Source organism: Gekko japonicus, unplaced genomic scaffold, assembly GCF_001447785.1.
Source record: "Gekko japonicus isolate JY-2015 unplaced genomic scaffold, Gekko_japonicus_V1.1 scaffold826, whole genome shotgun sequence".
Lineage (NCBI taxonomy): Eukaryota > Metazoa > Chordata > Lepidosauria > Squamata > Gekkonidae > Gekko > Gekko japonicus.
In genome coordinates this window covers 460,546-474,566 of record NW_015177033.1, presented here as the reverse complement: position 1 = coordinate 474,566, position 14,021 = coordinate 460,546, and the positions used below count along the sequence as shown (strand labels likewise).

Genomic DNA, 14,021 nt, shown 5'->3' with positions numbered 1-14,021 from the left:
AAATGATGAAGAATTCAATCGCTTGCTGCTTCATAAAGAAGTTCATTGGCTATCAAAAGGTGCCTGTTTGGATCAGTTTTATAAACTCTTTGACTCAGTGCTAGAGTTCCTAGAAAACAAAGATGATGCTTTACGAGCCAACTTGATTGATTCCAAAAAAGACATAGCTTATTTGACAGACTTGTTTAATAAATTTAATGAAACAAATCTACAGCTCCAAGGCAATGAGCTGAATTTAATCAAAACAAAAACTTTCATTTCTGCATTTGTGGCAAAACTTCTTCTGTACAAATGAAATTTAGGACGGGGGGAATTCAGCCAGTTTCCAAATCTATCAACAGTAGAAAAACATGATGAACACTTGCTTACCTATTGTCAGCACTTGGAGGCTCTCTATTCTGACTTTAATCAACGATTTGAAAATATTCTTAAAATGAACATACCTGACGACAGACACAGAAGAATCTCCAGAATTACAAGAAGAACTTACAGAAGTAACACCAAATGAGGAATTGAATTTTAAATTCAAAGATGGTTCAAAGAACCAACAGTTCTGGCTGCAAAAGCAGATACCTACACTTTATCCTGGATTATGGGCTATAGTACAAAAGTTTCCAATTGCATTTCCTTCAACATATTTAGTAGAACGTGGGTTCAGTGTGGTCACAAATCTGTTAACTAAAAAAAGAAAGCGACTGCAAATAGCTAATTGCGGTGATTTAAGATTGCTGCTGACAAAAATAGAGCCAAACATTAATAAATTGATAGCAGTGCACCAGGTGTATCCTTCTCATTAGAATTATTTTAATGTCATTTGTGATTTTTATTTTAATATTATACTTTGTTATCTTAATTTTCTGTGTGTATGCAAATGTTACTATGGTTGACTTTATAAAATAATTTTATGATTTCGGGATTCAAAGTGTTTTATTTACAACACCATCTTTCTTTACTATGTGCAAATTTGTCACTGCATCTTTTTGTCCACTTCTTGAAGGTAGATTTCCAGGGGTTGCTGAGTAATTTTTTTTCTGAAAAGGGGGCGGTAGGCCAAATAAGTTTGGGAACCACTGCTGTAGACTGATTCTGAATAAAGCCATGTTTTCTCTAGCATCCCAGGTGAGAGGAATATATACCCCATTATTCTATCTGTTACAAGTACTGTCCAGGTATTTCTAGATAGGTTTGGTAAATCTCAGTTTGAACTACTGTAGGATACAGCACAATGTAATAAATGGCAAGGAATTAGGGTTGCCAGGTCTTGCTGTGGCTGCAGTGGGGGGCTTTGGGGGGTATTCTAGGGGCAGGCAGGGACATCACATGATGTCCCTAGCATGATGACATCACCCGAAAGTGACATCATTGTGTGGGGGACGCTCTGGTATTTGGGCAAACTCTATGGGTTTTTTGGCCAGAAATAATGGGGTTTGCCCAAATATTAGCGTGTACCCCATGCAACATCCCCAGATGATGTCATTGTGCCGGGGACATTGTGTGGTGACATCCCTGTTCAGGGGGGGGTTGGGCTTACCCTGCCGGCCAGCTGGCTAGCAGTGATCTGAAGCCTCAAAACTTGGAGGTCTTCCCAGTTTGGCTGGGGGGATGGCAACCATAAGAACATAAGAGAAGCCAATGTTGGATCAGGCCAATGGCCCATCCAGTCCAACACTCTGTCACACAGTGGCCAAAAATATCAGGTGCCATCAGGAGGTCCAGCAGTGGGGACAGGACACTAGAAGCCCTCCCAGTGTTGCCCCTCCCAAGCACCAAGAACCGTACAAGGAATCTTCATAAACACCCTCCCAACAGCTTCTGCACCTTTTTTGATAATGCAGTCTATTTCTATGGACATAATTCATTTGGGGTCAGTTCAACTGTAGCTATTAGGTTTTTATTTCCAAGGAGTTTATGCCAGCATAACTGTTCTCCCCCCCCCCTTCCTATTTGATCCTCACAATAACCTGGTGAGGTAAGTGGGGCAGAGGGTGTAGTTTGACAAAAGTCACTTGTTGAGCTTCATAGTAAAGTGGGACTTGAATTCAGGTCTCTCTAATCCTAGTCTGGTTCTCTAACTGTTACTCCACACCAGTTCTCAGTCATTACTTAGACATGATCAACTATTCTTCAACTCACATTTCATCACTGCAAGCTGTTTTAAGGAAATTTCAAGTTCCCTTTTGTATGTGCCCAGCAGCATTCTCTCTCTCCCTGAATCCTGCATTTAGGATGAAATGCTCTCTTCCTGCTTCTCCACATCACATTAACATTTAAAATGAGGTCTGAGGAATGTAAGGCATCTAATATACAACAAGGCCTGCCTCTCAAGCCCTGCACCCTGTGCTCCCTACCTTCAAAGGTGAGTCAGTGTCAAGGTTTCAATTTCGTTTCACTTCATTTTGCTTCACTGCTATCCTTGCCATGTATTAGGGGGAGGGAATTCCTGAGGGGAGGGTATGTTAGAGTGAACGGTATGTTAGAGTGAATGCCAATAGTAGCCATAACCATTTCTTAAGTTGGCCCTGACCACCTGGAGACATTGGTTAGAGGGGGCCCAGGTTCCTTTCGAAGTGTGGACAGATCATAAAAACTTGGAAGCATTGAAAAGCCCCTGCAGGTTGAATGCTAAGCAGTTGCACTGGGCAGAGTTCTTCTCTAAGTTTTGTTTCACCCTTAAGCACCTCCCCGGGAAATCTAACTACCTAGCCAACACCCTGTCCCTCCTACCTCAACATGCCAGCTAGCACGATGAGGTCATAGAGACTATGTTCACGCCCACTCAACTGGGAGGGGGAGTGATGCTGCAGGCTCAAGAGAAAGCAGGGGAGGTTGAGCAAGAGTTGGGCGACTGGATTGAAAAGTTGAAAGCTGTCTGCTCCCCGCGGGACTGGATGTCATCAAAAAGAAGAGGACTTTGGTTAAAAGAGATCGTGGATGCTGGTATAAATGAGATAAACTATTTGTCCCAGAGGGAGGTTTTGTCTAAACAAGCACATTTCATTCCATGAAAGCAGGTGCCCACAGCTAAACAATTAACTTGGATGTTTATGCAACACATGGTGAGATTACACACATTGCCCCATATGATAATTTCCAATAGGGGCTCTCAGTTCATTGCCAATTTTTGGAAAGAGTTACTGAAAATACCTGGTGTAGAACAAGGTCTGAGTAGTGGTTACCATCCTGAGACAGATGGGCAAACCGAACACACCAACCAGGTCCTAGAGTAGTTCCTCCAGTGTTTTATAAACTACCAACAAGATGGTTGGGTGCAACTACTGCCTTTTGCGGAGTATAGTTACAACAATTCAGTACATTGTTCTACAGGAATGTCCCCCTTCAAAGCAGTCCATGGTTATGAAAGAGGTTCTTTGTCTACTACGTAAGTGAACCCAAGACTGGGGATGCTGAAGTGTGGTGGTCTACAGTGACAAGGGGGTGGGAGACTCTACAAAAAATGTTGACTAAACCCAAAGAGGACTATAAATGCTTTGCTGATAAACATCATGGACCTGAGTGGGACCTAGCTCCAGGAGACTCTGTTTATATTTCCACTAAGTACCTGAGAGGGGTGAAACCAGGCAAAAAACTGAATGGAAATATATTGGTCCTTTTAAACTGACTCGCTTGATTAACAAGGTGACTGTAGAAGTAGACTTGGCTAAAAAATTGTGTCATGTGCATCCTGTGTTTCATTTTAGTTTATTGAAGAGAGACCCTGGGCCCTCGCCTTGGACTCATCATCATCCTGTTCCTCCCCCGCTTATGTTCAATGGCAAACCCCACCAGGAGGTGGAGACGATTTTGGATCCTAAACTGAAGAGAGGCCGATTGTACTATTTGATTAAATAGAAAGACTTTGTACCAGAACATGATGAGTGGGTCAAGGCCAATAACATCAAAATCCTGTTCCTCCCCCGCTTATGTTCAATGGTAAACCCTACCAGGAGGTGGAGACGATTCTGGATCCTAAACTGAAGAGAGGATCCTAAACTGATCCGAACTTTCCATAAGCATAACCCTCAGAAGCCGGGTGGTTGAGGAGCCTTAGGGGGGGCAGAATAAGGTTTCAGTTTCACTTCACTTCGTTTTGCTTCACTGCTATCCTTGCCATGTATTAAGGGGGAGGGAATTCCTGAGGGGAATGTATGTGTTGTTAGAGTGAATGCCAATAGTAGCTATAACCATTTCTTAAGTTGTACCCCTCGACCTTTACTCATGGGATTTGGCATTGGAGACTTCTCTACTAAGCTAGCATAGATAAAGCACCATGTATCTTAGGGCTGCCATGGTAACACTAGGGGCTGACTGCTGATGAATGCCTGAGGTTGGGGATGTAGTTGGTTTTACCTATAACTTGAGATTTTCGCGTGCTTTCTTAAGTCCTGAGAAAATTCAAGTTCCTGATGTAAGCCTATTTGTAATAAAGCATCACTACAAATAGTGTTGTGGAGAGTGTATTAACTGGGGACCTGACAGTCAGGTGGCAACTACAGACAGGGCATTTTCTGTGACAGTGCCTCACATTTGGAATACTACTCTCCATATTAAGGCTCACCTGACACCTACTTTACTTCCTTTTCAGTAACAGGCCAAAACACATATTTTTACTTAGGGGTTTAATTAGGGATTTTTCTCATCAACTTTTTAATAGTCTGCTTTTGTTTTATGGATATTTTTATGCAGCTTATGTCCAATGGCTTGTGTCTAATGGCTTGATTTTTCATATTGAGGTTTTTAATTGTGAGCTGCCTAAAGCAGGACTCTGAACAGGCAGCACAGATATCCTAAATAGATAAATGTTGAGGAGAAACCCCCAGTGAGTGATAATTCATTATCAATAGACTAGTACAATATTAAAAATTAGGACCTTTCCCGCATGCCTGAGCTACTCCTGATTTTCTTGGGAGTCGATCCACAAGCATTGGAATTAGTTTGGGCTGGGTTCTTATGCGTGTCTACCCTCCCTGTGCATTTTTACAGTTGTGAGTTTATTTTCTTCTGCATATGGCATAAATAATGAGGATTTCGAAGGGTTTCCAATGCTGTCATCATTGGTATCATTATCAGTGGAGTCAGAGCACCCCCTTATTATTATTATTTTTAAAAAAACCCTAAAATACTGATATAACACTGTATTGTTGTAATGATAGTTTAAGCAGGTTCTCTGAATTCTCAGCTTTTATTGAGGAAAAAGTAAGTCTATAGGAAAAAGGCATATGTCTGCAAGGGAACAGACCAGAGACTTACTTTTTTTAAAAAGCTAAGAATTCAGAGAACCTGCTTAACTTTCATTTCAACACTACAACATTATATTGATATTTTAGGGCTTTAAAAAAACTGAAACCCCTCATCTTTGGGGGGGGGGAGATGGAGTAGTTAAATGATGAAAAATGGGCTGTGGTGAGTGGGACAAAGAAAACCGATATGCACTAAGAAAAAGCCAACTTAAAATCAGCTTCCAGAAAAACACTAAGGTAAAAGTGGTTTCAAAAGAGCTGGAAAACCCCAGGGGAAAAACAAAAAATCCAAAGTGAAAACTAAAGACACAAAAATGAGTGTGGAAATCAGTAAATAAAACAAGGCAGTATGGTACCAGAACCAACCGGGGGGCGGGGACATGCAGAAAAGCCCTAGGATTACAGTTTCTCTCTGTACTTACGCAGACAATGGGAAAACCTGGAGTGGTGATCTGTAATTTGAACCAGTAGAAGGGGAAGAGACTTCTAGGCTTATAGCTAGAGAACTAAACCAATTCACTACACCAGGTCTCATGAGATCATATCTGACAACCACAAATGAATATGGTAATTTCAGTATGATCTGATCATAATATTTTTGTTGTCGCTGCAAGAAATAAAAAGAAGACAATTTGCAGGCTTCAGTGTGTATATCTTATCAGTAGTACCGTGTAGTTCCTTTGCTTTAAGCACATATTGGATTCTGATCAATGGCTCCATTAGATGCATGGTACTATGAAACAGGTCTTCAAAGAACAGTGACCAGCTGAATTTTAGCAGACAACTTGCTCCACCAAGCTTCCTCAGTTAGCTGGAGAAGGAAGAATGGTAATTTCACTTGATTTCTCCTTCTCTTTGCAGTCCTTGGTGCCAAGTAGTACTACTATCCATGAGGATTTCCAGGCCCATGAGATCAGAGGGGAATGCTTGGGGAAAATCCACCTCCATATATGTGTAAATCCAATCTTCTCCCCTCCCCCTCCATGGTTGTTGTTTTTCCAAGGAAGCAGGAAATTACTTATTAACTTATACCACAATCTTCTTCCAAGGAGTTGTGAGTGGCTTAAATATGGTCTCTAGGCAATGACCCATCCTGGCAACTTGCAAGGCATAGCTTCAAACAGAACTATGGCATGTGTTAGCCAACCATTTTCTAGATGAAAATACATCAGCCTAATTTTTTGATCAGTTGAGAATAACACGGTGACAACCTTTTCTCTTCTCTAATTGGTTTTTCAGGACATAGTACATTGAATTACAGGCTTACATTAAAAAAAATCAGAAACAGTTAGGAAATTTTACTGCCAACACAGAACATTTCCACACAACACAATACTATCCAACCACAAGCCTGCTGACAGTGTTCATGTACAAAAATTACAAAATATCAAGAAACTTTTTTGGGGAAACGACTGTATTCAAACACTAAAAAAAGAGTAGTATTTTTTTTTAAATGTACAGAAAAGTAATGAAAGACTATGATTTTTATCAAAAAGTGCCTGAACATAGCAGCTAGAACTACACATTCAGACCTTTAAAGGAAGCTATGATTGTGCTGATCATATGTTTGGCAGCAAGAATTAATCCTGCTGTCCCTTCTCTGAAAAAAGGCTGATCAGCAATGTCACAGCACAAATAAATTAAAGATTTATTTTATGGCAATCCGTGTAGCCTTGTAATCACTTCTGAGAAAAGCAAGCCATGTGTTGTCACAGTTTTGACTGAATTGTGTTACCACATTTTTGCAATTCATCAAATGGGTAAGAATTACAAGTAAATCATTATCTGTATTTGATACTAACAGTTGTTCTTTAGATGTTAACAATCAAGTAGAGTTCTAGCACCCCAGAGACGAACAAATTTGTTGTGACACGAATTTTCGTGAGCCAGAACTCACTTTGTCAATTGCAAAAACCACAAAGTAGTAAAACTATCTCAATTAATACTGAAATGTCATTATCAGCATACTGAGGACTTTTGCAAACAATGGCATTGGCTTGAACTTCAAGATAAAAAGAGACAGTGAGACCGAGAAGGAGAGAAACAGAGAGAGAGGTGAAAAAGCCAGAAGGTGCTATAAGCAAGATCAGCGCACAACAAATGTGACACCTATGGATACAGGAGCAAAAAAATGACTACACATATCAAAGCAGATATGAACAATACAGGTGGCTAGGATTCATATGGAAAAACTAACAAACGGATACAGACCACCAGCACAGATGACAAGAAATTGAGAAGTCTTTATTTTATACCTTTCTTGTTCTGGTGAATGCAAACTAGTATCAGGTCTCAAGCAGTTGGTACTAGCACTCCTAGCCCTGTCAAGTGAGGGCTGCAGTTCACTAGTGCCAGTGCATTGCATCCAATGGAAGAAGGAAGAAGAAAAACAAAAAGAAAAACAAAGAAAGGAATACCATGTTAGATATCAAATCATAAGGTAATGTTCTCTTTACATAAAATGTCAAGTCACAATGGTCTAATAAAGATATAATGGAAGGAACTGGCTGGATGAATAATGCTAATATTTATTGTAAAATAAATTAAAAGGCTTGAATTTGATTGTATAAAAGGAACAAAAGCTGCAATCTAAAGTCCAGCAGGGACCTTCAGTTGGCTTTAATAGGTGAGATTGCACCTCATCAGTGTGAACTCAAACTGGTCTGTATCAATTTACAAAAAAGTAGAAAAATACAAAACCAATACTACTGTTAGAACTTTATTTACTCTGAGAGGTACTATCGGGGGGGGGGGGGGGGGGGGGAGATGGAATACAGTTGACCTGAAATGAAAATACCTTACAATGAAGTTAATCTACTGTACTTAACTGACAAGCATAGGAAAGGACACTTTGACTGAAACCTTACCTAACCCATAATAGTTCATCTGTAAATCTTGGTATTTGCGAGTTAAGGCAATTACGAAGAAGTGAAATATCCTGACTAAGCACTGATGTGGCCTTAACATATGCAGGCAGAGTTGAGCTTCACAAAGCAAAATGATTCATAAAAGAAAAAAAAGTAAGTTTCACATACAACACAAATCATAGAGGGGGGGGGAGAACATTTAAAAATCTGTAACATTCGTCAGTCCTAATATTGATATCTAAGTGACTTGAAGTACCAGGCACTCAGGACTCAAATGGGAACAATTTACAGTGCAATCCTAAACAGAGATACTCTTCTAAATTCACTGAAGTTAATGGGCTTGGAAAGCTATAACTCAGTATAGGATCCCATTGCTAGATTCCTTTGGCTGACATGGTTAAAAACAGGACATTTGCTTCACTCTGGCAATGATATTATGATGATGGAGTTTACAGTATATTAATAAAATTTGTGTTGTTTTGCTTTAAAGAGTTTTATTCTGTCATATAACAAAATAAAGAAACTGTGTGTGCACTCCTCTAACAATTTTCTGGGAGTTAGCCCTGTTGAATAAAATGGGACTTACACCTGAGCAGAGCTTAGGGTTTCTCCCTGTATAGTGGTGGTGGTGGAGGAAAGTGCCATCGAGACACAGCTGACTTACAGTGACCCCCATAGGGCTTACAAGGCAAGAGACCAACAGAGGTGGTTTGGCCTTGTCTTCCTCTGTATAGCAACCCTGGACTTCTCTGGTGGTCTCCCATCCGAGCACTATTCAGGCTTGATCCTCTTTACCTTCTGAGATCTGATGAAATTGGGTTAGCCTGGGCCATCCAGGTCTATTAGGCCAATTGACACTTCTTTACAAGAATCATTCCTACTATTTTATTTTCCTGGAATGTATATTAATACATTTCCTGGTTTGTATATTAATAATTTTTCCAAGAACAGATTTCTTACCTGTAAATATTCCAGTAAGTGCCATTCTCTAATAAAGGCATCTTGGGTGGTAATGTTTTATAGTGCTTAATAGAATTTCTTGATTGTGGCAGAAAAGAAAAAGACCCATGCGAGAAACAAAAATATACAAGTACTGATGAAGAAGCATTTAATTAAATTTCTGCTACGTTGAAGCTGTGGTATAATAAACTCATTCAATTAAATTTTTTATAAAGCATTTTCTGTATTATTAGCAGTATCATTTTTCACGTGTTAGTAATAAAACTGATAGGAAGTTGCACTGAAAACAATAGAGGCTATTTCTCCTATTATCAGAATGCTTTGGCTCTAAACTATTCTAAAGTCAACCTATTACAATTAGAAATTTTGTTCATGTATTATGCTTTGGTTGGGATCAAAAGAACCACTTTAGACAGGCCAGGCAAATCCTCCCCTTTTTCTTTGAACTGCAGTTCCCTATTGTATTACAACAGCTTTTGGAATTCCCTTCCGTTTCAAAGATGCCCTGAGCCCGTTTGCGGGGAGGGCGGGGTATAAATTGAATAAATAAATAATAAAGATGATTTGCGATGCAGTATTGGAGAGTTGAGTGGGATGGGGTGGGGTCCTGTTCAAGAAACACAAACCCTTGAGTGGATTGAACTAGTTATACAGTTCTTTGGGTCCTATCCTTCAAGCAGATCCACATGCCATTTAATAATGGCACATCTTTTGGGAGAACGTTCAACATTTTAAAGATTTCAGTGAGCTGAAACTGAGAACTGAAATTGGGTGCTCCAGTTCAAAGCCCCACGTATGGTCTAATTGACTGACTTGTGTATAGAGCTCTTGCTTTCACAAAGGTTGGGTCGTACCAGCTTTTCTGCTAGGAAAAGAGGGAGAAAGGCCCCATTTTGACTACCAAAAAGACCATTCCAAGGATCATGGAACCCATGTGGGCAAAAGGCTCATGGGACAGGGTTTGCAGTGAGAGAAATCAGGTAGGAACCACCCACTTACATACATCTGTTTGCTCTCTCAATGGAAAAGCCTTATTGACCAAGAAGCCCTGCATGTGCACTGTAACTTCAGTGCTTAAAAGGGACCAAAGGATAAGGACATGGGATTTACTACCTAGAATGACCAGTGCATGCAAAACAGAATATTAAAATACAAATTTAAATAAATGTAATAAGCACAAAAGCACAAAATAATAGAATGGTGCTGCCATGCAGTGGAAGGCCTTTTGTAATGATGCTGGGAATTGCTAAATTTTGATCTATATGAATATTCCAGTTCTAGGAGGTAAACCCTTCTACAGCAGGATCCTGTTTATCTAGACACAGTAGGAGATGTGAATATATGGTCTCGATGCATTAGGATCCACTGTTACCCTACCTACTGAAGTTCATATATAAAGAAACATTTCAAAATATTAAGATTATCTAGGTCAAAGTCTTTTACCTGCAAAATTTCTTATGCAGAATTATGCAAATACTACATAAAGGAACTAAAGGAAACAAAACGGCTTGTAAAATCACCACCACATACACCCGAACTACCCATAAGCAATCTTGGTTACTAAATGCCTGTATTTACCTGGTGGTATGTAGGCACTCTGCACTTCTTCCTCGTTTTGCCCTGGGCAGCATAAGAAGCTCACTGCACAGACAGGATGGACGATGAATGAAACAGATATAAATATGAAGCATTAAATGGCATGAATTATGCCATGGTATGCCAATGAAAACATAAAATAAACTAGAAAGCTTGAGCTGAGATAGTTACCTTGATAGGAGAAAAACGTAGACATACTAGAATATACTCTTTTTAAATGTGACTAAAAGGTACCTTTTACTTCTTTAAAATAATGATTACAAACTTGTGCATTGTTAGGCTGGTTAAATCCCACTAATTTCCACTGGCTTTAAGCAGCCTAACTGTATACAAACTTATATTGGGTATCTTTATCATTAGCAGTGGTCTTCAGATTTTTATTTCTTGATGGACAATTGGCAGTGTATAAAGAAAACAAAACTATACAGAAAAGAGTTCTGACTAAAATTAAATGCTAATTTAAAGAAGGCAATATGCAAAAATATAATATATAATAATATAAAAGAAAATAATATTTCTGTTCCTAGCCATATAATTATGGAAATTTAGAGATTGATTTGATAAAATGTATGTATTATAATCAGCTTCCTTTTATCTGTTTGTGAGAAATATACTGGTGAATAAAATGTCTAAATAAAAGTGTTTTTAGAAGTCATCATAGATTCTCAAAACCTCCTTTCTACATGCTTCTACATGTAGTTCAGATCTTCTTTCTCAGAAGGAGTCATAGATGACAGGAACCAGTGAAATAACACAGAGAAGAGTTGCTGTCTAATGTGTGATAACGCGGACTCTATCAAACCAAAAATATTGACATGTACATGCATCTGCCTCAACAGAAATCACAAAGATACATTTCCATGGTCCCCAAAGTAAAGCTTGTAAATTGTCTATGAAGATGTGCCAGTTCAAAAGAATCAAATAATTATATGAAATACTATGGGAATAGAGAAAAAGAAAGGTTTAAACATCATCTAAAATGGTAACATGGGTTATCTGTGTGCACTATCATTATATCAGGAAAGCATACATTTCACATTTTCAGTAATATAACAAAGAATAATTCTATGACTAGTTCATGTAGCTATCTGCTGGAATGTAGGCCAGATCCTCGCTGATATTAGTAGGAGCTTGATGGTATCTTCCCCACAAAATCAGGCTGAATGCTCAATATACAAAACTCAGAAATGGGCTGTTGTACAGGGGGGGGGGGACTGATGGAGTTTTTTCCAAAATAAATAATTTATTTCAATAGAGAAAACAAAAGTTTCTTAAAAGCCAATGAAAACTGAACAGTAGTGCTGTTCATAATTTGCCGCCCCCCCCCCGCAAAAAGGGGGAAAGGTATCACAGCTCACATACTCTCTCTTTCCCAAGAATCATCTCATAATAATTGCCAGTGCTCTACCCAGACAGGATAGACAGGACCCAGAAAGACAGATCTTTATAACTGGACCATTTTCTGTCATCTTGCCCAGTCACAAAGTGATTGAAAGAGGTGGATGGGAAGACACAGGCTCCAGTTCAAAAGGCACGATCGGAGTTGTACATTGCAAAATCATTTGAGTATGGGAACTGCTAGGTGTCAAGGTGAACATGGAAAAAGGAGGATTGTTGGCATATGCATGGGATTGTAGCATTAGAGTAACTCTGAATGTGTGAGTAAAAAGCTGAAGTATGAGGAGTCTGGGAGGAGTAGGAGGATTAAATAGTACTGGGTGATGGAGCCTCCATTTGCCACCAGATTATAAATGTGCCACCAAATGCCAAATCTAGACCACAGAGATATAAGAATGGACTCTGTCTATCACAGTAGATAATGAAAGGAAGAGCTGTGTACTACATTGTACAGCAACAACAAGATACAACCTGCTTAGGATGGCCCAGTGTCCCAGCTGGGTACTGGTGCAGTTATTGCATTAGCTCAGTTACAGAAAAAGATGGCTCTTTTATACTGATAAAAAATGTTTCTCCTGATCAAAGACAATTATTCAATAACATTGATAGCCATGGTAATATCTGCAACAGAATATAAATGTATATATAAACTGTTTTCCATTACAGATTAGAGCATCTTTCTCTTCTCATACACATACTGGATCTAAGCACAATGTCTTAAATAAACCCAAATTCTTGTTATAATAAAATATTTAAAATATAATATGGAGTATATTCCAACACCAGCATAAATGACATAGGTATTTTATAACAGAGCCACATGTTTAACATACCTTTCTTGATCTGACAAATACAGGCTATCCACATCTCTGGACCTGCGGTCAATTGGGCTTCGGGAGGCATCATGGTGTCTAGTTGGAGAACGCGATCTTCTCATTTGATGAATTTCATCTAAACTCCTGAAAGTGTTTACAGAATCACAAGGAGGCATGTCAATGCTTTTTCCCTTGAATTCTGCTGTTTAACTAAGGTTCCCCAGATATTTAACAACTTCTAAGGGCAGATGATTTTGGATGTAAAGATTTTGTCTCATAGAGGGATATCAAAAAGATGGCAAAATCCATACTGTTTATTTTTTTTTATTTGACTTATATCCCGCCCTCCCCGCATAGCAGGCTCAGGATGGGTTACATCAGATTTGATAAAAATACAAGAATCAATACAATTAAAACAACAATAAAATACAGCACTATCCTTTAGCTGGTGCAGTTTTCATTAAAATTAAGGCCTCACAGATGCCAACTCTAGTGTGCAGTTCTGACCTGCTGAAATGAGGCCAGTAAGGAAGGAGGGACGTCTGTTGCCCTGGTGGAAGAGCTCCATCTTGCAGGCCCTGAAGAACTGTAAAAAGTCACGCAGGGCACGGATCTCGTATGGGAGCTCATTCCACCAGGTAGGGGCCAGGACTGAAAAACCCTGGCCCTAGTCGAGGCGAGACAGACATCCCTGGGGCCAGGGACCACAAGAAGATGTTGACTGGCAGATTGTAAAGCCCTCCAGGGCTCATAGAGGGAGAGGTGGAGATAAGCAGGCCCCTGGCCATATAGGGCTTTAAAGGTAAGCACCAACACGTTGAAGCAGATCCGGTACTCAATAGGCAGCCAGTGCAGTTCGTGAAGCACTTGACAGATGAGGGCCCACACAGGCAGTGACATCAGTACCCATGCCGCTGCGTTCTGCACTAGCTACAGTTTCTGGAGCAGAAAAGGGCAGCCCCACGTAGAGAGAATTACAATAATCTAATCTGAATGTGACCATTGCATGGGTCACTGTAGCCAGATCCTGGGAAGTGAGATATGGGGCCAAGTGCCTGATCTGTCTCAGATAGAAAAAAGCAGACCTGGCAGTGGTGACGACCTGGGTCTCCATAGTTAGTGAGGCATCCAGGAACACCCCCAGGCAC

General features: G+C 39.7%; 1 protein-coding gene across 1 annotated transcript in view; it reads right to left on the bottom strand.

Annotated features, from left to right (window-relative positions):
- RIMS1 (regulating synaptic membrane exocytosis 1) overlaps positions 1-14,021 on the bottom strand; it is a 517,496-nt gene that overhangs the window by 152,288 nt on the left and 351,187 nt on the right. The window contains exons 20-24 of the mRNA XM_015427952.1: positions 12,892-13,017; positions 10,643-10,705; positions 9,065-9,142; positions 8,105-8,221; positions 7,493-7,582 (exon numbers count right to left, since the gene is read on the bottom strand). Coding sequence (XP_015283438.1) covers positions 7,493-7,582; positions 8,105-8,221; positions 9,065-9,142; positions 10,643-10,705; positions 12,892-13,017 — 474 coding nt within the window. The remainder of the gene's footprint in view (positions 1-7,492; positions 7,583-8,104; positions 8,222-9,064; positions 9,143-10,642; positions 10,706-12,891; positions 13,018-14,021) is intronic.